At 42.2% G+C, this 22,500-nt stretch overlaps 1 protein-coding gene across 1 annotated transcript; it reads right to left on the reverse strand.

Moving 5' to 3' along the window:
- Nucleotides 1–1,432: 1,432 nt before the first annotated feature.
- LOC117496742 (glycosyltransferase-like domain-containing protein 1) lies at nt 1,433–11,554 on the reverse strand (the record flags this gene model as incomplete). The annotated part of the gene is given in 3 exon segments (XM_034148479.1): nt 1,433–1,600; nt 3,654–3,835; nt 11,544–11,554. Coding segments are annotated over 3 exon segments (356 nt in total), but the record flags the coding sequence as incomplete, so codon positions are not given.
- Nucleotides 11,555–22,500: the final 10,946 nt, after the last annotated feature.

Genomic DNA, 22,500 nt, shown 5'->3' on the forward strand with positions numbered 1-22,500 from the left:
ACAGAGTCACGCGGGAAGAAAACACAGTCACGCGGGAAGAAACACAGAGTCACGCGGGAAGAAACACAGAGTCACGCGGGAAGAAACACAGAGTCACGCGGGAAGAAACACAGAGTCACGCGGGAAGAAACACAGCGTCACACGGGAAGAAACACAGCGTCACACGGGAAGAAACACAGAGTCACACGGAAGAAACACGGGAAGAAACGCAGAGTCACGCGGGAAGAAACACAGAGTCACACGGGAAGAAACACGGGAAGAAACACAGAGTCACACGGGAAGAAACACAGCGTCACACGGGAAGAAACACAGCGTCACACGGGAAGAAACACAGAGTCACACGGGAAGAAACACGGGAAGAAACGCAGAGTCACACGGGAAGAAACACAGAGTCACACGGGAAGAAACACGGGAGAAGAAACACAGAGTCACACGGGAAGAGAAACACGGGAAGAAACACAGCGTCACACGGGAAGAAACACAGAGTCACACGGGAAGAAAACACGGGAAGAAACACAGAGTCACACGGGAAGAAACACGGGAAGAAACACAGCGTCACACGGGAAGAAACACAGCGTCACACGGGAAGAAACACAGAGTCACACGGGAAGAAACACGGGAAGAAACGCAGAGTCACACGGGAAGAAACACGGGAAGAAACACAGCGTCACACGGGAAGAAACACAGAGTCACACGGGAAGAAACACGGGAAGAAACACAGCGTCACGCGGGAAGAAACACAGAGTCACGCGGGAAGAAACACAGAGTCACGCGGGAAGAAACACAGAGTCACGCGGGAAGAAACACAGAGTCACGCGGGAAGAAACACAGAGTCACACGGGAAGAAACACAGAGTCACACGGGAAGAAACACAGCGTCGTTAACCAATCACAGCCTCACAGACTCATTAACCAATCATCTCAGAGGCTTGTTAACCAATAAGCTCACAGACTCGTTAACCAATCATCTCACAGACTCGTTAACCAGTCAGCTCACAGACTCGTTAACCAATCACAACCTCACAGACTCGTTAACCAATCATCTCACAGACTCGATAACCAGTCATCTCACAGACTCGTTAACCAATCACAACCTCACAGACTCGTTCACCAATCATCTCACAGCCTTGTTAACCAATCACAGCCTCACAGACTCGTTCCCCAATCATCTCACAGCCTTGTTAACCAATCACAGCCTCACAGACTCGTTCACCAATCATCTCACAGCCTTGTTAACCAATCACAGCATCACAGACTCGTTCACCAATCATCTCACAGCCTTGTTAACCAATCACAGCCTCACAGACTCGTTCACCAATCATCTCACAGCCTTGTTAACCAATCACAGCCTCACAGTAACAGACAGCTCTTTATTTATTTGTTCCACATCCTTTAGTCGGACACTAATAAAACCACATGTAGTTTTTGTTTACCACGAGAGGACCTGGTTGTATCCGTACTGGAAGTCTCTCTGCTGGTCTTTACGGACCGGGTACACCAGCTGGTTCTCATGGAAGTACAGAACCTTCTTCAGCCGGGCCAGGTCCGGTCTGAGAGCCACCAGCTCACACAGGTTCAGCACCGAGCTGCAGAACAGGACCCTGAGGGTACAGAGACACACAGGTTCAGCACCGAGCTGCAGAACAGGACCCTGAGGGTACAGAGACACACAGGTTCAGCACCGAGCTGCAGAACAGGACCCTGAGGGTACAGAGACACACAGGTTCAGCACCGAGCTGCAGAACAGGACCCTGAGGGTACAGAGACACACAGGTTCAGCACCGAGTTGCAGAACAGGACCCTGAGGGGACAGAGACACACAGGTTCAGCACCGAGCTGCAGAACAGGACCCTGAGGGGACAGAGACACACAGGTTCAGCACCGAGCTGCAGAACAGGACCCTGAGGGTACAGAGACACACAGGTTCAGCACCGAGCTGCAGAACAGGACCCTGAGGGGACAGAGACACACAGGTTCAGCACCGAGCAGCAGAACAGGACCCTGAGGGTACAGAGACACACCGGTCCAGCACCGAGCTGCAGAACAGGACCCTGAGGGTACAGAGACACACAGGTTCAGCACCGAGCTGCAGAACAGGACCCTGAGGGTACAGAGACACACAGGTTCAGCACCGAGCTGCAGAACAGGACCCTGAGGGGACAGAGACACACAGGTTCAGCACCGAGCTGCAGAACAGGACCCTGAGGGGACAGAGACACACAGGTTCAGCACCGAGCTGCAGAACATGACCCTGAGGGGACAGAGACACACAGGTTCAGCACCGAGCTGCAGAACATGACCCTGAGGGGACAGAGACTCACAGGTTCAGCACACTGTAATAACACACTGTAATAAACACACTGTAATATATACACTGTAATAACACACTGTAATAAACAAACTGTAATAACACACTGTTATAACACACTGTAATAACACACTGTTCTAACACACTGTAATAACACACTAACACACTGTTATAACACACTGTAATAACACACTGTAATAACACACTAACACACTGTTATAACACACTGTTATAACACACTGTTATAACACACTGTAATAACACACTGTAATAACACACTAACACACTGTTATAACACACTGTTATAACACTGTTATAACACACTGTAATAACACACTAACACACTGTAATAACACACTGTAATAACACACTGTAATAACACACTAACACACTGTTATAACACACTGTTATAACACAGTTATAACACACTGTTATAACACACTGTTATAACACACTGTTATAACACACTGTTATAACACACTAACACACTGTAATAACACACTGTAATAACACACTGTAATAACACACTGTAATAACACACTAACACACTGTTATAACACACTGTAATAACACAGTTATAACACACTGTTATAACACACTGTTATAACACACTGTTATAACACACTGTAATAACACACTGTAATAACACACTGTTATAACACACTGTAATAACACACTAACACACTGTTATAACACACTGTTCTAACACACTGTTCTAACACACTGTAATAACACACTAACACACTGTTATAACACACTGTAATAACACACTGTAATAACACACTAACACACTGTTATAACACACTGTTATAACACACTGTTATAACACACTGTTATAACACACTGTTATGACACTGTTATAACACACTGTAATAACACACTAACACACTGTAATAACACACTGTAATAACACACTGTAATAACACACTAACACACTGTAATAACACACTGTAATAACACACTAACACACTGTAATAACACACTGTAATAACACACTGTAATAACACACTAACACACTGTAATAACACACTGTAATAACACACTGTAATAAACACACTGTAAGAGTGACACTAACAAGAGGCCAGTGAGAAACGGTTCAAACATAAAGGTCAGGTCTGACTCAACGAACACATCTTATAGTTATCCTCCAGATCAAACCAGTTCAGCTGCTCCCACCTAGGATGCACAGTGTGATGTCACAGTGTCACAGTCTCACCTGTAGGACCCACAGCTGGGGATGCACAGTGTGATGTCACAGTGTCACAGTCTCACCTGTAGGACCCACAGCTGGGCATGCTCTGGCTCAGTGTGATGCACAGTGTGATGTCACAGAGTCACAGTCTCACCTGTAGGACCCAGAGGTGGGGATGCTCTGGCTGAGGCTCAGCGCTGCAGTCCTCGCCCTCCAGTGCCACTTCTTAGCGGGCAGGGAGCATAGGCAGCAGCTGGAGAGGTTCTCCTGCAGGAGGTCCATCAGCTGTTTGTGGGAACCGCCATAAAAAGCCTCCACCAGCAGAACCCTGGGAGCCTGCGGAGAACCATCAAACCATCAGAAACCCTTCATACAGAAAGACTTAAAGGTCTCCTATTATACTCCTTTTTCACACACAGTATAGCTCTTAGGTATAAAAAAGATGTTTAAAAAGAATATAAAGAGAGTAGATCTCATCAGGAGAATTTTCCCAGCAGAAACTCAGCTAAACGCTGCCGTGATGAAACTCATTATCATGTTCCAAACCACATGAAGGATTCTCTCTGAAACAGTATGGAGCTCAAACTCTTTCTCTCTCTCAGGTTTACCACAAGGTGACTTCCTTTTGATTTCCTGCTTCTTTACACATGCTCTCTCCAGTATAGGTTAGCTCTGAGTGTTAGCATGCTAATGTAAACACAGACCATATTACTTCCAGAACACGTCTCGTTGTTTCTGACAGCAACGTTTCTGATTGGCCCGTGGGTTTAAAGCCCACCCACATTTTAGTAATGCCGTCATGACGCAGCAAATCTGGATCAGCTCCGTTGTTCCCCCGTTTTTAGAGATGTGGGTACGGAGGATAAGAGAGAGGGTCCTGACACTTTGAGAGTCTCCTGACACACCGGTAGGGTTGGGAACCGAAACTCGGTTCCAGATGAGAACCGATAAGAAAATGCCGGGTACCGGGTACCCATACAAAATACACAATTTCGGTTCTGCTTAACGGTTCCTAAACGCGGTAGACCCTGTATTCCACCGGGTCCCCGGTGGAATACAGGGTCTGGGCGGACTGGCCATCTGTGTGTTTTGGAGAATCACAGAACGGCCGGCCGTCAGCGACCCGAGCCGGCCGCCAGCGGGCCGTCAGCGGGCCGTTGACGGTAGTTGCCCCGCAGCGAGGCTCCCCCCGCCCTCCCGTAGACAGTTCGCGAGCTCAGTCACTTCATAACACCAAAGATGGATGGCGGTAAACGCTCTAAAGTGAGGCTCCACTACACTAAAAAAGAAAAAGACAAGGCACAGAGTAATGCCTGTTAATAGCTTGCCACAGGCATAGCTCAGTTACAATAAAGCACAGCTATTGTGCAATACATTTGTATTGCATTTATATTTTTTATTTGTAAAAGAATAAAGATATTTTTGTTATCTAAACGTTTGACCTCTTTCTTTTACAATTTTGGAATCGAAACGGGGAATCGATAAGAACCGGAATCGATAAGAACCGGAATCGATAAGAACCGGAATCGATAAGAACCGGAATCGGAATCGATACATTTCAAACGATACCCATCCCTACACACCGAGGACACACCGGGGACACAACGGGGACACATGGTGATGTATAAAGGACATCACTTTGTGAGTCTCCTGACACACCGGGGACACATGGTGATGTAGAGAAGACATCACTTTGAGAGTCTCCTGACACACCGGGGACACATGGTGATGTAGAGAAGACATCACTTTGAGAGTCTCCTGACACACCGGGGACACATGGTGATGTAGAGAAGACATCACTTTGTGAGTCTCCTGACACACATGGTGATGTAGAGAAGACATCACTTTGAGAGTCTCCTGACACACATGGTGATGTAGAGAAGACATCACTTTGAGAGTCTCCTGACACACATGGTGATGTAGAGAAGACATCACTTTGAGAGTCTCCTGACACACCGGGGACACATGGTGATGTAGAGAAGACATCACTATGTGAGTCTCCTGACACACCGGGGACACATGGTGATGTAGAGAAGACATCACTTTGTGAGTCTCCTGACACACCGGGGACACATGGTGATGTAGAGAAGACATCACTTTGTGAGTCTCCTGACACACCGGGGACACATGGTGATGTAGAGAAGACATCACTTTGAGAGTCTCCTGACACACATGGTGATGTAGAGAAGACATCACTTTGTGAGTCTCCTGACACACCGGGGACACATGGTGATGTAGAGAAGACATCACTTTGTGAGTCTCCTGACACACATGGTGATGTAGAGAAGACATCACTTTGAGAGTCTCCTGACACACATGGTGATGTAGAGAAGACATCACTTTGAGAGTCTCCTGACACACATGGTGATGTAGAGAAGACATCACTTTGAGAGTCTCCTGACACACCGGGGACACATGGTGATGTAGAGAAGACATCACTATGTGAGTCTCCTGACACACCGGGGACACATGGTGATGTAGAGAAGACATCACTATGTGAGTCTCCTGACACACCGGGGACACATGGTGATGTAGAGAAGACATCACTTTGAGAGTCTCCTGACACACATGGTGATGTAGAGAAGACATCACTTTGTGAGTCTCCTGACACACCGGGGACACATGGTGATGTAGAGAAGACATCACTTTGAGAGTCTCCTGACACACATGGTGATGTAGAGAAGACATCACTTTGTGAGTCTCCTGACACACCGGGGACACATGGTGATGTAGAGAAGACATCACTTAGTGAGTCTCCTGACACACCGGGGACACATGGTGATGTAGAGAAGACATCACTTTGAGAGTCTCCTGACACACCGGGGACACATGGTGATGTAGAGAAGACATCACTTAGTGAGTCTCCTGACACACCGGGGACACATGGTGATGTAGAGAAGACATCACTTAGTGAGTCTCCTGACACACCGGGGACACATGGTGATGTAGAGAAGACATCACTTAGTGAGTCTCCTGACACACCGGGGACACATGTTGATGTAGAGAAGACATCACTTTGAGAGTCTCCTGACACACCGGGGACACATGGTGATGTAGAGAAGACATCACTTTGTGAGTCTCCTGACACACCGGGGACACATGGTGATGTAGAGAAGACATCACTTTGTGAGTCTCCTGACACACCGGGGACACATGGTGATGTAGAGAAGACATCACTTTGAGAGTCTCCTGACACACCGGGGACACATGGTGATGTAGAGAAGACATCACTTAGTGAGTCTCCTGACACACCGGGGACACATGGTGATGTAGAGAAGACATCACTATGTGAGTCTCCTGACACACCGGGGACACATGGTGATGTAGAGAAGACCTCACTATGTGAGTCTCCTGACACACCGGGGACACATGGTGATATAGAGGAGACATCAGAGAGTGCACTCTGCATGATAGGACACCTTTAAAGTCTGTTATCCATGGAGGATCTTTACTCCCTGCGGCTCAGGAAGAAAGCCATCAGGGTTATAAAGACAGAAATGATTTATCTATCTAAATAGTTATCAGCGTAATAAACCGTATTTCATTTCATATTCTGTTGACGTGATCTCTCTTTCCTGTTTTATATTGAAGGTCATATTTTGGAGTTTTGATCAACCTGAAGATGATGAAAGGTCTTCCTGATCAGTTATTGACCCCCACCCTCCTCACTGAGTAGAGGTCAGCCCCCCCCCACATTATTGTGGAAGCATTCAGGAAATAGATTGGCCCGGTTCAGCACAAAGGAGGACATTATGTCTCCATCAGATCTCATTCTGACATTCACACAGTTAACCCTGTGTGTGTGGTGTGTGTGTGTGTGTGTGTGTGTGGTGTGTGTGTGTGTGTGTGTGTGTGTGTGTGGTGTGTGTGTGTGTGTGTGAGTGTGTGTGTGTGTGTGTGTGTGTGTGTGTGTGTGTGTGTGTGTGTGTAGCTCAGATATGATGATTCTCTGTGAGCAGCTAATGCAGCCCACAGAGAATCACTGGGAGGATTGAGAGGAAGAGGAAGAAGATGTCCTCCTCTTCTTCATCCTCATCCTCCTCCTCCTCATAATGGCCTCCCTCTATCAGCGCTGGTTTATCAGTTATTGTTCCTGCAGAGTTCACTTCTGAACAATAGCTTTCCATCTGCATTCAGACACTGCTCTACATTCAGCAGATTCATTATCACACACACACACACACACACACACACACACACACACACACACACACACACACACACACACACACACACACACACACACACACACACACACACACACCACACACACACACACACACACACACACACACACACACACACACACACACACACACACACACACACACACACACACACACACACACACACACACACTTTTCTAAAAGAGACGAAGTGGAGATTTTTGTTATTTCTGCAGTTCTTCATGAAATAATTGACGGATTATTCAGAGCTGGCGTCTGGAATAATAATACATATGATTTATCATCTGGAGCCACAGATTAGGAAACTCACTTTCAGTATTAAGATATTCATTGGGAACAAAAATAAATATATATATTTATATAAAACAATGTCAGGCTGCATTATCTTTACTATCATTTTGGCTATTTTTCAATGAACTCATTGTTTAAGCTATCAGTAAATATCGTATTAGTTTTTATAATTGATGTATTAAACAGTGTTTTTTAACCAAAAGGCGAAATCAAAAATAAATCATATATATGTATTTTTGGAGGCTGGGTCAGAGAACGTATTGTAGATTTGATATTATACATTAAAGACTGAAGTAATAAACACATTACTCTGTTCACATCCAGGGATTCAATGAGCCCAATGTGAAGAAAGGTTTATAAAAGTATAATGCTCTTTGTTCAGTTCAGAGGCCTGTACGACGAAGCCGGATGTTCTCTTAGCTAACTTCAGGGACAACTCTGGCTTTCCGGTCCTACGACGCTGGTTCTCTTTTTAGCGGGCTAGATCTCCATGGTAACTGATGCTCAGCGGCTAGCCTGCTCCGGAGCAGGTTAGGTTGCAGGCTAAGAGATCAACTCAGTGAAAGCACCGCCTGCTGACCAATCAGAGCTCAGTGTGAGGAGTTTAAAGCGATCAAGTCATATTACAGGAGAAAGGAAATACAGAAAGACGGCCGGCAAAAATCAACTGACTGTGTGAACGTGAACATGAATAGAATATAGGGCTGCTCAATTAATCGTATTTTAATTGCAATTATTTTGGCTTGCAACATAATCGAAATAAAACGATTTTTTTGTTTTATTATTGTTTTTTCAGTTGAATAAAGTTCAGGGTAATCAACTGTTAAAAACATACTGTTCACATTTTTTTTCCAATAAATTGATGTTTTCAAAGTAAATGGATAATCCTTTTTAATAATCGTGATATCAATTATTGACCCAAATAATCGAGATTATGATTTTTGCCATAATCGAGCAGCCCTAATAGAATATCCCCTCCCATCTTCAGAGCAATCTGACTATTATAACATTAGCGTTAAGAAAGCTTACTTAAATATCTGCCACAAACATAAGTAACCGGATCAGAGTAACATTACGTACAGTCCGCGGCACTGTGAGTGCAGACGTAGATGTGTCCCATTATCATTCATATCATATCACATCATAATGTATCATATATCTCCTTATCTGAGTCAGCTGAGCCGTATCTGGCCGTGCAACACTCACAGTGTCACATACTGGATGCAGAAGTATTATTTTAAGCAACACATTAAGTTGACGAAACACTCGAGTCAAATGTAATGAAAGTCAGATCGTGTCTTAGACGGGGCAGTGATATCATAAACCTGTTAATGTACACATTCAAACACTTTCTCTGTTACCAGCTGTATTCACCTTGCAGGTGCAGCTATGTGGCTTTGATCCTGGATAAAGTGTTTAAGTCATGGATGTTTAAAGTTTAACTTCTTCATATTTGACTAATATTAAAGTTTACTTTTCATTCAGGAAGTATGACGCTGCGCTGTCAGTACGCTTGTCCATGTTTGTGATTGGTCGAATGCTCCAGATACCACCCCTTTCATGTGAACGCGCACCTAACTAGATAGGACACGGCTGGCTTGAGCGATCCACTTGATAACCCGCGTCGTAGGACCGCTTAGCGAGAGCGCGTATGTGTTGGATTGGACCAACCGGCTAACTCAAACATATCCAGGTTAGGTTGAACCGGCTTCGTCGTACAGGCCTCTGGTTAACGCTTCAAACATTTTAAACATTGATTTCTTGAAGTGTAGACATGTGTATCTTTCCTCTGTTGGACAGGCGTCTCTTTTCTGCTTCCTCTCATGAGGTTCACTTACAGACTGATATAACTCAGACCTGGACCTGAAGCAGGACTTGTGGATATCATAAACCTGTTAATGTACCATCCAAACACTCTGTAGTTGTTGTTGTTGTTGTTTGTACCAGCTGTTCTTCCTGCACCTTGCAGCTGGGTGGCTTTTATCCTGGGAAAGTGTTGAAGTCATGATGTGACAGAGTGGCTGTGGTTTGGACCAAACAGATCCAGGGTCAGTTGGACTGGAGTCCCACTGTTTCAGGATCTGTATTTAGTCAATTGTGTAACTTTTGTATTATTATAATGTTTTCATCTTTAATACTTTCTGCTTCTCCGTAACATTAAGCTGTCGTTGGCTCTTTTCTGCTGTAACAATGTAAATATCCCCTCTGTGGGACGAGTGAAGGTATTCTGATTCTCCATGCTGCTGTGAACGTGAAGCATGTCAAGGAAGTTGAGTATCTGAAGTGTAATTTTTGTGTACTTTCGGGTTAATAATGTGGCCTTTTTGGCAGTTTAACTAAAGGTGTGCGGCTGCTGCTGTGAGGAAATATCTGCCTGAAATTACAATGGGCTTTAATGGAGACATGTTGAACGTTTTTGTCACTTCATGCCCTCAAGAGGCATTTTGTTTAATTATTTTTGCTTAATTATTTGTCATTTTTCAAGCTACGAGATGTTTTCCTACCTTTCTCATAAAAAATGATGTCTCAGGAATGTAGGGTTTGGGAATTATGGCAGTTTTTTTTTTAAATATGAAGGGACATTTCAAGATTTCCTACCCTCTAGCTGTGACATCACGCACTCTAACTTAACGAGCTGCGCAATGTTAAAGTTCAAATGTTAAAAATGTGATGTATTATGGGATGTATCTCTGGAATTATGAAAGTTATGAATGATAAAAGTAATAGCGCCCGATTCCCGACCGAGCTGAACGTTTTGATGTTTGAACGGAGTTTCTGCGATGTTGAATGTGGGAGAAGACGGACAAAATAATTGGACGGAATAATACACTTTTCGTCCGTAGCATAACATATAGTGGCATTCCCACTATATGTTATGCTTAGTCACCCAGTGGAAATGTCAGATATGTCTTCATAACTGTATCCTTACATTTTACATTCACTCAGTTATAATGTGGTAGTTATACGTAGTTTGTTTTAAATTATTATTGATCACATTATATAGTTCATATTTCTTAATTCAAGCTCCAATATGAATATGTTAGGTGTGTTTTTTAGGTATATTTGTTATTGACAAATAAACGCTTTTATTTTGAAGGCAGTTTTTACAGGCCTCTACCGTAATGCATAGGATATTCCCGCACCGCAATACAACGTGCGGGCTGGCTTGACTGTGTTTTCCGAAGTGGGGGCTGGCTTGACCACAGTCTGTTTACCCAGTGTTTCCTGACATGAAACGTTTTATTTCACTTTGCTATGCGTTTTTAACGTATATTAAAAAACGGGGACATTTCCGGGGACAGGCCAATACAAACGGGGACTGTCCCCGGAAAACGGGGACGTCTGGTCACCCTATACTGTTAGCTCCGTTAGCAGCTAGCTCTCCTCCACTACTGTACGCTCCGTTAGCAGCTAGCTCTCGGCTAACCGGCTCCCGGTAACAGGAACCAGCCTCCCGGGGAACCGGAGCCCCTTCCCGGTTGTTTGTACAAGTAAACTAGTAAACTAGTAAACAGTAAACTAGTAAACAGTAAACAGCTGGAGCCCCTCATGGAGCAGAGACTCACCTCCATCTGCGTCCTTTTACGTGATGACGTCATCTGTGACGCTATCCATTTCAATATATTTATTTTAATAAAATCTGAAAAAATACAACTTAATACAACGCTATTATCATCACGTAAATGCATTTAATTTTTAAAATAAACTGGAATTAAATGAACTCAACATTTGTACATAGATAGATACATATTAATATGTTATATTTATAACAAGTTGGGAAAATACAAAAATTGTAAAGAATTACAAAAGTACTTAAAGGTAGGGTAGGTAAGTTTGAAAACCGGCTCGAGAAGGCTGACAGGCATTGATTGATTGATTGATTGAAAAGTTTATTAACAGCTTGTATATTGGGTACAGTACAGTACAGCTCAAAACATACAATTGTTAAGGGGATGCAGACCAGAGAAAGACTTTCGTCTTGTTTACATCAGGGTCCCCCATTTCCAATTCATCATATCATTTAAGACATATAAGACATATTTGACATACAGATGGCTTATTTACAATTTACATACAGGTGGTTTTTTACATACAGATGGCTTATTTACAATTTTCATTTTAGATTTCGTTCTAATACATCCTAACCGGACATTTAAGACATACCAAGTCTACAGATATACAGTTAGTAACAGAGTCTAAAATGCGAGTATATACATAGATGGGGGGGGGGAAGCTGTCCATTGTACGACAGGTTGAGATTTGTACCATTACCGGGGCCAGTTTTGCAATGCTTTCCCCCGAAGGTGCTCTTTAAGAGAGGTTTTGAAGGTAAGTATAGTTTTACTTTCCTTTACAGTTGTGGGAAGAGCGTTCCACCTTGATGTGGCATAATTGCGAAACGTGTATTCCCCTTTTTTTGTGCCAAATCTGGGTTTTACATGATTTGTGGAGCTCCCTCTGGTGTTATGATCATGGTATTCCTTGACCTTTGGGAAGAATTTTGACATGTACATGGGTACCATAGAGGTGTAGTGGATCTTGTAGACCAGGCCCATTGCAAGTAGCTGTACTCTGTCGTCTACTCTAAGCCATCCTAGGTTGTCAAAGTGGGCAGAGGTGAGGTGGGTTCTAGATGAAAGGTCAAGCAGTAGTCTGACCAGTTTATTTTGCGATGTTTGAAGTTTTATTTTTAGCGCCTTGGAGGTGCTATGGTACCATGACGTGCAAGCATAGTCATAGTACCCTTGAATGAGTGCTCCTGCCAGAGTTTTCAGGGTGTTTTTGTTTACCAGAGAGGAGATCCGGTATAGGAATCTAGTTCTTTGATTGACTTTTTTATTACATTGGATGCCATTTTGTCACAGGAGAGGTTTGCCTCAAGAATAGATCCTAGGTATGTAATTTCCTTCTTACTTGTGACAATAATGTCACCCACTGCAACTGAGAAGTCGTCGGATTTGCTGAGATTATGTTTCGAACCGAAGAGAATGGACTCTGTTTTACCCAGGTGTAATGATAATTTATTATCGGCGAGCCAGGTGCAGATTCTGCCGAGCTCGGAGCTGAGGGTTTTTTCAACCTGCAATCTGCTCCTGTCAGAGACCAGCAGGGCTGAGTCGTCCGCGAACAGGAACAAGTTGCAGTCACATGCTGATGACATGTCATTTGCATAAATTAGGAACAGTAACGGACCTAATATGCTTCCTTGTGGAACACCACAGCTCACTGGGAGGGGGGGGGACAGAGTACCGTTTACCTCCACCATCTGTTCTCTCCCCTCCAGGTAGGATTGCATCCAGCTCACCGATAGTTTATCAAAACCAATTGCTTTTAGCTTGTCAATCAGAATGGGGTGATTGACAGTGTCGAAAGCCTTTTGTAGGTCCAGCATCACCATGCCGCAGTATTTACCCTCGTCCACCTCTTGTTTGATGTGGTCGTTCAAATAAAGAAGGCATGTGTCAGTGGAGTGGGATGTTCTAAAGCCAGATTGAAATTCATAGATTAGTTTCTTTTCTGCGAGGTACTTTTCGACCTGTTCATATACTATTTTTTCCATGACTTTCGAGATGGAGGTAAGTATAGAAACAGGGCGGTAGTTGCCTGGGTCCAATTTGCTGCCCTTTTTGTGCAGGGGGGTTACTCTTGCAATTTTGAAGTCTTTGGGTACTTTTCCCTGTTTTATGGAGAGGTTAATTATGTGAGCTATGACTGGTGAGATGGCGGTTGCTGTGTCTCTGAGGAATTTGGAGGGGATATTGTCGTGGCCAGTGGCCTTGTTAGGTTTGAGGGGCGCTCAGTTTAATGAGTACCTCTGCTGTTGTTACCCTTGCTAGACTGAAATCATCTTTGCGTACCCCTAGGTTTTTGTAGTAGGTCATGATGTGATCTACTCCAAAAAGCCCTGAGTGGGAGGGTAATTTATTTACAAGAGTTGTGGCTATGTTTGTGAAAAAAATGTTCAAGTACTTGGCCACATCCAGTTTGTCTGTGATGAGCCTGTTATCTGTCTTTATGTTTACGTTTGAAAATCTCGTTTTGAGTTTTTTACTGCAGCCAAGCTGGTTATTGAGTAATTTCCAAAGTTCACGGGGTTTATTTTTGTTTTCCTCAGTTTTGTCATTGATGAAATTCTTTTTGGCAGTTTTGATCATGGAGCTTACGTCATTTCTTAGTCTGTTTCTTTCAATTTTTAGTTCAGTCACGTGGGCCTGGAGTTCACTGCTCGTGCTTTTGGAAAGCATTGACTGACTTTTATGAAACTCAGAGCATTTTTTGTCTCTGGTTTTCATGGCGGTCAGTATGCCGGAGTGCATCCACGGCTCAGCGCGATTTTTTACCCTGGTTGTTCTTAGGGGGGGCCAAATCATTGAGTATTGCAGAGAATTTGTTTTTGAAACCAAGCCATGTTTCTTCAACTTGTGTACCACTGAGCTCATCTGACCAGTCCAGGCTCTCCAGTTCTAGGTTAAAGGCCTCGCTAGAGTAGTTTTTGAGGTCTCTAGATATGACTGTTTTGTGACAGCCGGCCTTTTGTTTTAGCTTTTTGCGGGTACAGAATATCATATAATGATCACTTAAACCGCATGCTATAACCCCTTTACTGGAGATCCTGGACCTGTCAGAGGTCAGAATGAGATCAATGGTAGTTTGTGTTGTTTCACATACCCGGGTGGGTTGGGTGATTAGCTGGCTGAAGCCGTGCAGATCACAAATCCTACTGAAGGACTTGAAGACGGACGTGTCTTTACGTTGCATATCCGTGTTCCAGTCTCCAATAATAATTGTCTCTACATCCCCCACATCAGCCAAACACCCATCTAATGTATCATAAAAGTCACTCTGTTTCCGGTGGTCTATAGATTGTCCCGACTATTACAGATTTAGCATTGTCAAAAAGAATTTCAACCCACACAGATTCAATATTTTCATGATGCAGGTCAGTACGGTTTTTGAAATTGGTGTCTTTATGTATGTACATGCAGACACCACCTCCATTCACGTTCCTGTCCCTTCTCACTACAAGATAATCTTCAATTTCAATCTCTGAATCTGTAATGGAATTGTCCAATTTGGTCTCAGAAAAGCATAATATGCTTGCCTTACCGTTCATGAACAGTTGCCTGAGTTCAGCCAGTTTGTGTCTCAGGCTGTTAGTGTTCAGATGAAAAATATGTAGTCCATTTTTGTTGTTTAAATGCATAATGTCGTCAGCTTGAAGATATTTGTCTTTGTCCGTTACAGCAAACGGCTTGCGGCCTGCCGTGGTGCTTGGAGCGGTGGGGTGGTGGGGGGAGGGAGGCTCCGTTGTAGCTTTAGCCGTCGATATGCTAGCAGGGTGGCTAACAACATGGTGGATATTTGTTCCCTCGGCAGGTAGGCCATCCAGTTATTTTAGCCGGGCCGGCTAAAATGATTGGTTGTACTTTTTACAGTACTACGGCTTCCACAGATGACATTGTTTTATGGATTTGTTGTCAAAGCACTTCAGATATTCATTGCTATCGGGATGTTAAGAGCATTCCATGGAATATAACAAAAAGTGTATCTCGAGCCGGTTTCTCAAACGTACCTACCTTTAAATATGAAACAACATTTAAAATGAACATTTAACATTTTAAATTATATACTATTATACATATTCTGAGTAATACGGTCATATATTCAGAGGTCTAAACTCTATATAAAATATACAGAATATAAATATAAAGGTCATATGAGTACTTTTATTAACAATACTTCAAGTTAATACTTTTGTAGTTTTACTCAAGTATTTAAAGACTTCCTGTCATAAAGTATCACTGTGTAGTATTACTACTCTGACTGCAGTATCTGCATACTTCATTAAACACGTTAAAATCAGAAGTGGTATTTCTGTTTGTTTACACAACAAACAACAGAAATACCACTTTTTTTCGAGCGTGTAAAACCAAAGAAAATACAAATGAAACAAAAGGTGATACAGACATGATACATACTATACAAATGAATGCAATAACAAAACGAAACATTTAATTAATAATTGAATAATCTGTGGTATCATTGTCTGATATCAATAAACAACAAAGCTTTAGCTAATTACACGTCCGAAAAGGGGTCTTAATATATGTTAACATACAATATAAACGTATACTTATAATCTTGAATAATTTATATAATCATTCATATAATACATACAGGCAAGTTAGGAGAATGGTCTCTATATATTTATATATATACATATGTACATACACAAATTCATACAAACACAAATTCATAAATAGAATACAGAACAAGAATATAAACAGTTATGGTTTAGCAGTTTCATCTCTGTACCCTGTACCTTGAGAGAATTGTGTCTTTATACCTCTTTTTGAATAGTTTGATGTTTGGACATCCCTTTAGCTCCTCACTCACATTGTTCCAGATCTTCACCCCACAAACAGAAACACTAAAACGTCTCTTTGTTGTGCGCACCCTGACATTAGTGAATATAAATGAACCCCGTAAATAATAATTCCCTTGTCTTTCATTGAACAATATCTGAATATTCCCAGGTCATTGAACGTTTTTTGCCTTAAACATGATTTGTGCGATTTGGAATTCAACAAGATCTGACAGTTTTAATAATTTTAGCTCTAAGAATAATGGGTTTGTATGATCCCTATAGCCGACATTTTTAATAAGTCTTATTGCTCTTTTTTGTAGAATAAATAGGGATTGTGTTGTAGTTTTATAATGACTGCCCCAAACCTCTGCACAGTAACTTAAATAAGGTCAAACCAATAAAGTAAAGAATGTAGAGGGAATTTTGATCAAGAATCTGTTTTGCCTTGTTTAATATTGCAATACTTCTTGAGACTTTGGAGTGAATATGTTTTATGTGGTTTCCAGCTCAGTTTCTCATCAATTGTGATTCCAAGGAATTTATGTTCTTTAACTCTCAATGAAAATCCCATCTATCTTAATGGATGCTTGTGTATTGCTATTTCCAAATATGATTAATGTTGTTTTATTCAAGTTTAATGATAACTTATTACTGTTTAGCCATAACTTTAGTTTGCATATTTCAGCTGTGATCTCTTCCAATAGTAGCTGTACATTGTCCCCAGAACAAAATATATTAGTGTCATCAGCAAACAAAACAAACCTGAGTACTGTCGATACATTGCATATTTCATTAATATACATAATAAATAGTTTCGGCCCCAATACTGACCCCTGAGGGACACCGCATGTAATGTCCAAATATGAAGAACAACAGTCTCCCAGCTTCACAAACTGTTGCCTGTTGGTTAAATAACTCCATTCCAAAACTACACCCCTGATTCCATAACGTTCCAGTTTCTTTATTAATATGTCATGATTAATTGTGTCAAATGCCTTTTTTAGGTCAATGAATATTCCAATGGCATGTTTTTTTTGGTCAATTGAGCTAGTCATTTCTTCAAGTGAGTCTATTAAAGCCATCGATGTTGATCTATTGGCTCTGAATCCATTTTGACTTTCGGTGAGAAGTTTGTGTTTTTCTATGAAATTGTCCAGACTGTTATTGAAAAGCTTTTCAAGAATTTTTGAGAATTGTGGTAGAAGTGAGACAGGTCTGTAGTTTATGAAGTGAAGTTTGTTCCCAGCTTTGAACAAAGGTATGACTTTTGCTATTTTCATTTTGTTAGGAAATGCACCAGTTTGGAATGATAGGTATGTGTGTGAAATAACATCTATAACCTTTTTTAATACAGTCATGTCAATGTCATCACAATCGGTAGATTTTTTGTTTTTACATTTCGTTACAATATCAACTACTTCCCTTTCATGCACTGCTGTGAGGAACATTGAGAAAGGATTACGTTTTATTAAGTTTTCCAGGTTTTTTTCTGATGTTCCTCCATCAGGGATTTTGTCTGCTAATTCAGGTCCAACATTTACAAAGAAATCATTGAAACTGTTGGATACAACATCCATATTTTCCTCTTCCTTATCCTTGTCAATGAAGTAAGTAGGATAACTCAACCCTCAAAGTACACCCTGTCGCGAGTAAAACTCTAACACAGAAAATACCTCCCCAAAACGCCTCGTTGGAGATACGTCACTGCCCATTTGAGTCTTCCATTTAGTTCCGGGTACGGCATGATGTCATGCGGTACCCGGAACGAAATGGACCAATCCCGAAGAGCTATGGCCACACCCAGCGGCGCTGGCCGCACCCTCTGCCAGCCTAACATTTACTGTTGGAAGCTCTGGTTCAGTTCACAATCGATCCAGTCATGCCACTGCCAAGGACCTGTTTCCTGAAATGTGAGGAGAAATCTGAGCTGTTTGTCCTACCGACGGAAGAACCACCACGAAGTCAGTGGTTGACATTTATTTTTAACACTGTTCCTTCAGAGGTTCGAAGAACCGGCATTTCACAGAGGAAAGCTTCCAAAACATTGCTCGTAAGGCTTTACAGAGGGGTGGTGGAAACTGCACAGCACATCACCAGGACGGAGCTGCCATCCATGGAGGACCTTTACTCCCAGCGGCTCAGGAAGAAATCACTACGGATTATCAAAGACCCCCATCACCCCAGCCACAAACTGTTCTTTCTGTTGCCGTCTGGCAGACGTTACCGCAGCATCCTGGCAAGGACAAGAAGATTCGGAGACAGTTTCTTCCCGCGGGCAGTGAGACTGTTGAACAATTGAACTGTTGAAACAACTTCAAAACATTCATCTGCTACTTAGTAATATATATCTAATATCTAATATATATCATTCCAATAACTTGTATATAGACTCGTACTGCACTATTCCACATCATAACTTTATTTTATAACTATTTTTCTTTTTGTATTACTTTTACTATCTGTATTGTTATTATGTTATTATGTTGCATTGTTGGAGAAGCCTGTGACATAAGATTTTCAACTACATAATTACTCTGTAGCTATGTCAGATTGACAATAAAGAACCTTGAACCTTGAACGATGCTATTCCTAGTTTGTTTGGACCGTTTGGAGCAGGGGAAGATTCGGGTACACAACCTGTAAGTTTGCATTGTTATTTGTGTATTTATCAAACAAGGTATCTACCGCGACTATTTAAATGTGTAAACATGTTTCGGACTGCTAAGCCAGTGCTAACTGTGCTAACTAAGTTGCTAGCGTTTCCATATCAACTCTAATATCAGCAGATGGCCTTACATACATGTATCTCATAGCAGGATAATGTCTGCATTTACACACAAAATACTCATAGACAGTATACTCCGGGTGATTTGCCGTACGGTCAGTCGCGAAACGTAATTACATTATAACAACAAGGCTACTAAGAGCTAGACATGAGTTTGCTCGGAAAAACATTTTTTTTATGCCAGCTACAATGAATGTAGCAGACTACCCATATAAGATTGCAATTGTAAACATGTGCTTGATAGCCCCACTATCTGTTGTTCATAGTATAGCATATTGAACAACTGAACAACTAGCAAACGTAGATTAGCATTGTAATCCAGCTGGCAAGCTGACGAACATCAAACAACTAAGTTTATTTCACACTTCCAGCAGAGACAACGGGGAAATCCCCTCTCTGTGCCCGCTCACAGACCCCCAAAGGACGGTACATTACAGTTAGCTTTCCTCCGACGCTGATAGCATGTATAGCTAACGAGGCTAGCTATACATGCTAGCGGGAAACATTGTATGACCGAACGTAGCAGACTACCCATATAAGATTGCAATTATAAACACGTTATTGCTAGCCTAATATGAACCACTAGCTTTTGTTCATAGTAGTTTTATTACACTACATTATAGTTGCCGTTCCTCCGAGCTAGCGTTCATATCGTGTTGGCTACCAAAGTAAACAAGAAAGCTAGGTTAGCATATTAGCTGGCAAGCTGTTCATTAGATGGATTAGATAGATCCACACTCCTACCACAACTACTACTAACGAATCTAAAACAACTAAGTTTCTCTAATATTTTGTGATTTGCATTTGATTTCGTCCAGCCAGATCCTGGTGGACAATACATGACGGGACTACCACACTGAGGCCTCGTCCTAAAAAGCCCCGGCTGCGATAGGCAAGATGCGGGGAGGAATGGATGATATACCGTGTATATATGTATATTTATGTTCATTTTGTACATTTCTAAAAATAAAGTTTGATGGAAATACTTAGTAGGCCTATCCTTTCTTCCCTGAATTATTTGCACCTATAACATATCATTCATATATAGCAAACCATGATTTGATTTCTCATCAAACAGTAGTAGTTTATTACAGGTAAAAATAACTTACTCTTTGTTATGACCGGCTCGTAGGCCACAACGGAAAGACAAGGAGACATACACGAGTTTACAAAACCACGGCACATTTATTGTGGTAAATGCAGAGATAGGTGGTCGGGGAGAGAATCGCCGAGTTCGTCCTTCTGCAGCCGCTTTGGAGAGAGACTCCGGGCAGCTGGGCTTAATAGCACCTCGGCTCCGGAGGTGTCCGTGATCGCGCTGATTAGCCTCTTCAGCTCCACCCCACCGTAAGACCTGGAACACACCTGCACAAAGGCCCTGGGGCCGTCACACTCTTCTATAACAACAGTTGTAGGTACAGTTTGGTTAGTTAGCGTATAAAATATACGGCTGTACCGACGCCATTATAAGACTGATGTTCTGAGAGCGAGCCGAAAAAAGCACTGTTAGACATGGGCGGAGCCTCTCTGGTGGTTGACTAATCAGAACAGAGTGGCCGAGCTGACCAATCGGAGCACACTAGGCTCACAGGGAGGGGGGGGCAAGAGCTCCAACGAGCCGTTTAGTGGAGAGAGTGAATACTGCTGAATACACATACTTGACAGAGATGCTGTATGCGAAACCAATGTGAGTTTGGAAAATTGCACAGTATAAATCTATTTTAGTATACCTCAACAATGTAATTATGATCAGTGGAAATGGCCATGACATGGGCCCTTTAATGTTGTTTTTGTTTTTGTCCAGTATTTTTCCGATAGTATTCACTTTTGCAGGTCCTTATTATAATTGTTAATTTATTTTTATATTTTTTATATCTAATCTCTGTCTCTTTTGTTTTATTTCGCATGAAATCTCTATACAATGAATTTTTCTTTTTACAGGCATTTTGTAAACCCCTTGTGATCCATGGACATTCTGCACATTTCATTTTTCTACTGTATTTGACAATTGGGCAGTATGTATTATATAGTGATAAATGCACTGTCAATATTGTTCTCTTTGTATAAATCATCCCATCTTTGTGCTTCCTCTGATCTAACTCGTCTGTATTGAATAGCTTTGTCCGGCATGTTATTACTATAGTTTCTGTCATAAACTGCAAATACTGGTAGGTGGTCACTTATATCATTTATTAAGAGTCCACTCACTGTATTGTTTTCTGTCATTTGTGAATATATTGTCTATGAGAGTAGCACAGTGCGATGTGATTCTGCTGGGTCTAGTAACTTTTGGATATAAACCCATACTGTACATTGTGTTGATAAATTCTTCTGTCATGCTGTGATTATTTGGATTTAGAAGGTCAATATTGAAGTCACCACAAATGAAAACTGTTTTATGAATCACTTTTGAGAATATTTCCTCCATCCAGTCCTTGAAAATCTCAATACTAGAGCCGGGTGCTCTATATATACAACTGATGATTACATCAACTGTTTATTTATAATCATTCATCAGAGGAGTAAACAGTTTGAAGCCTCACCTTGTGTGCACAATAACTCAGATAAAGGGCTCATCACTAGTCAGGACTTTCAAGATGCATATTAAAATATGTTGTGTATTTAGTTGAGTTGTGTGCTAACCCTAACCCGAATTGTTGCCCCAATTCTTTGTAATTTTAAAACACAGGGGGTTTCGGTGTATTCATGTTCTGTATAAACCTTAAAGCCCCCTGAGACAAAAGTACAATTTGTGATATTGGGCTAATTAAATAAACTTTGATTTATTGATGTATTTGGCGCAAGAAGTGCATTCTCTTCAGAGCCCTCAAGAGCCAGATGGAAATGTTTATTAGCGTGAGAAATGGTGTCGCTATTAAAGGTTTTGCTGCTCCCTAAAACTCAGGAACAGGAGTGTAATGGATGGGATTTCTAACAGTGACGTCACTGGGTAACACGTCTCACACAGAGACGTGTGACCCTCACACAGAGACGTGTTACCCTCGTGTTACCCTCACACAGAGACGCGTTACCCTCACACAGAGACGTGTGACCCTCACACAGAGACGTGTTACCCCTCGTGTTACCCTCACACAGAGACGCGTTACCCTCACACAGAGACGTGTGACCCTCACACAGAGACGCGTTACCCAGTGACACCACTGGGTAACGCGTCTCACACAGAGACGTGTTACCCTCACACAGAGACGTGTGACCCTCACACAGAGACGTGTTACCCTCGTGTTACCCTCACACGGAGACGCGTTACCCTCACACAGAGACGTGTGACCCTCACACAGAGACGTGTGACCCTCACACAGAGACGCGTTACCCAGTGACACCACTGGGTAACGCGTCTCACACAGAGACG

This window comes from Trematomus bernacchii, unplaced genomic scaffold (assembly GCF_902827165.1).
Source record: "Trematomus bernacchii unplaced genomic scaffold, fTreBer1.1, whole genome shotgun sequence".
Lineage (NCBI taxonomy): Eukaryota > Metazoa > Chordata > Actinopteri > Perciformes > Nototheniidae > Trematomus > Trematomus bernacchii.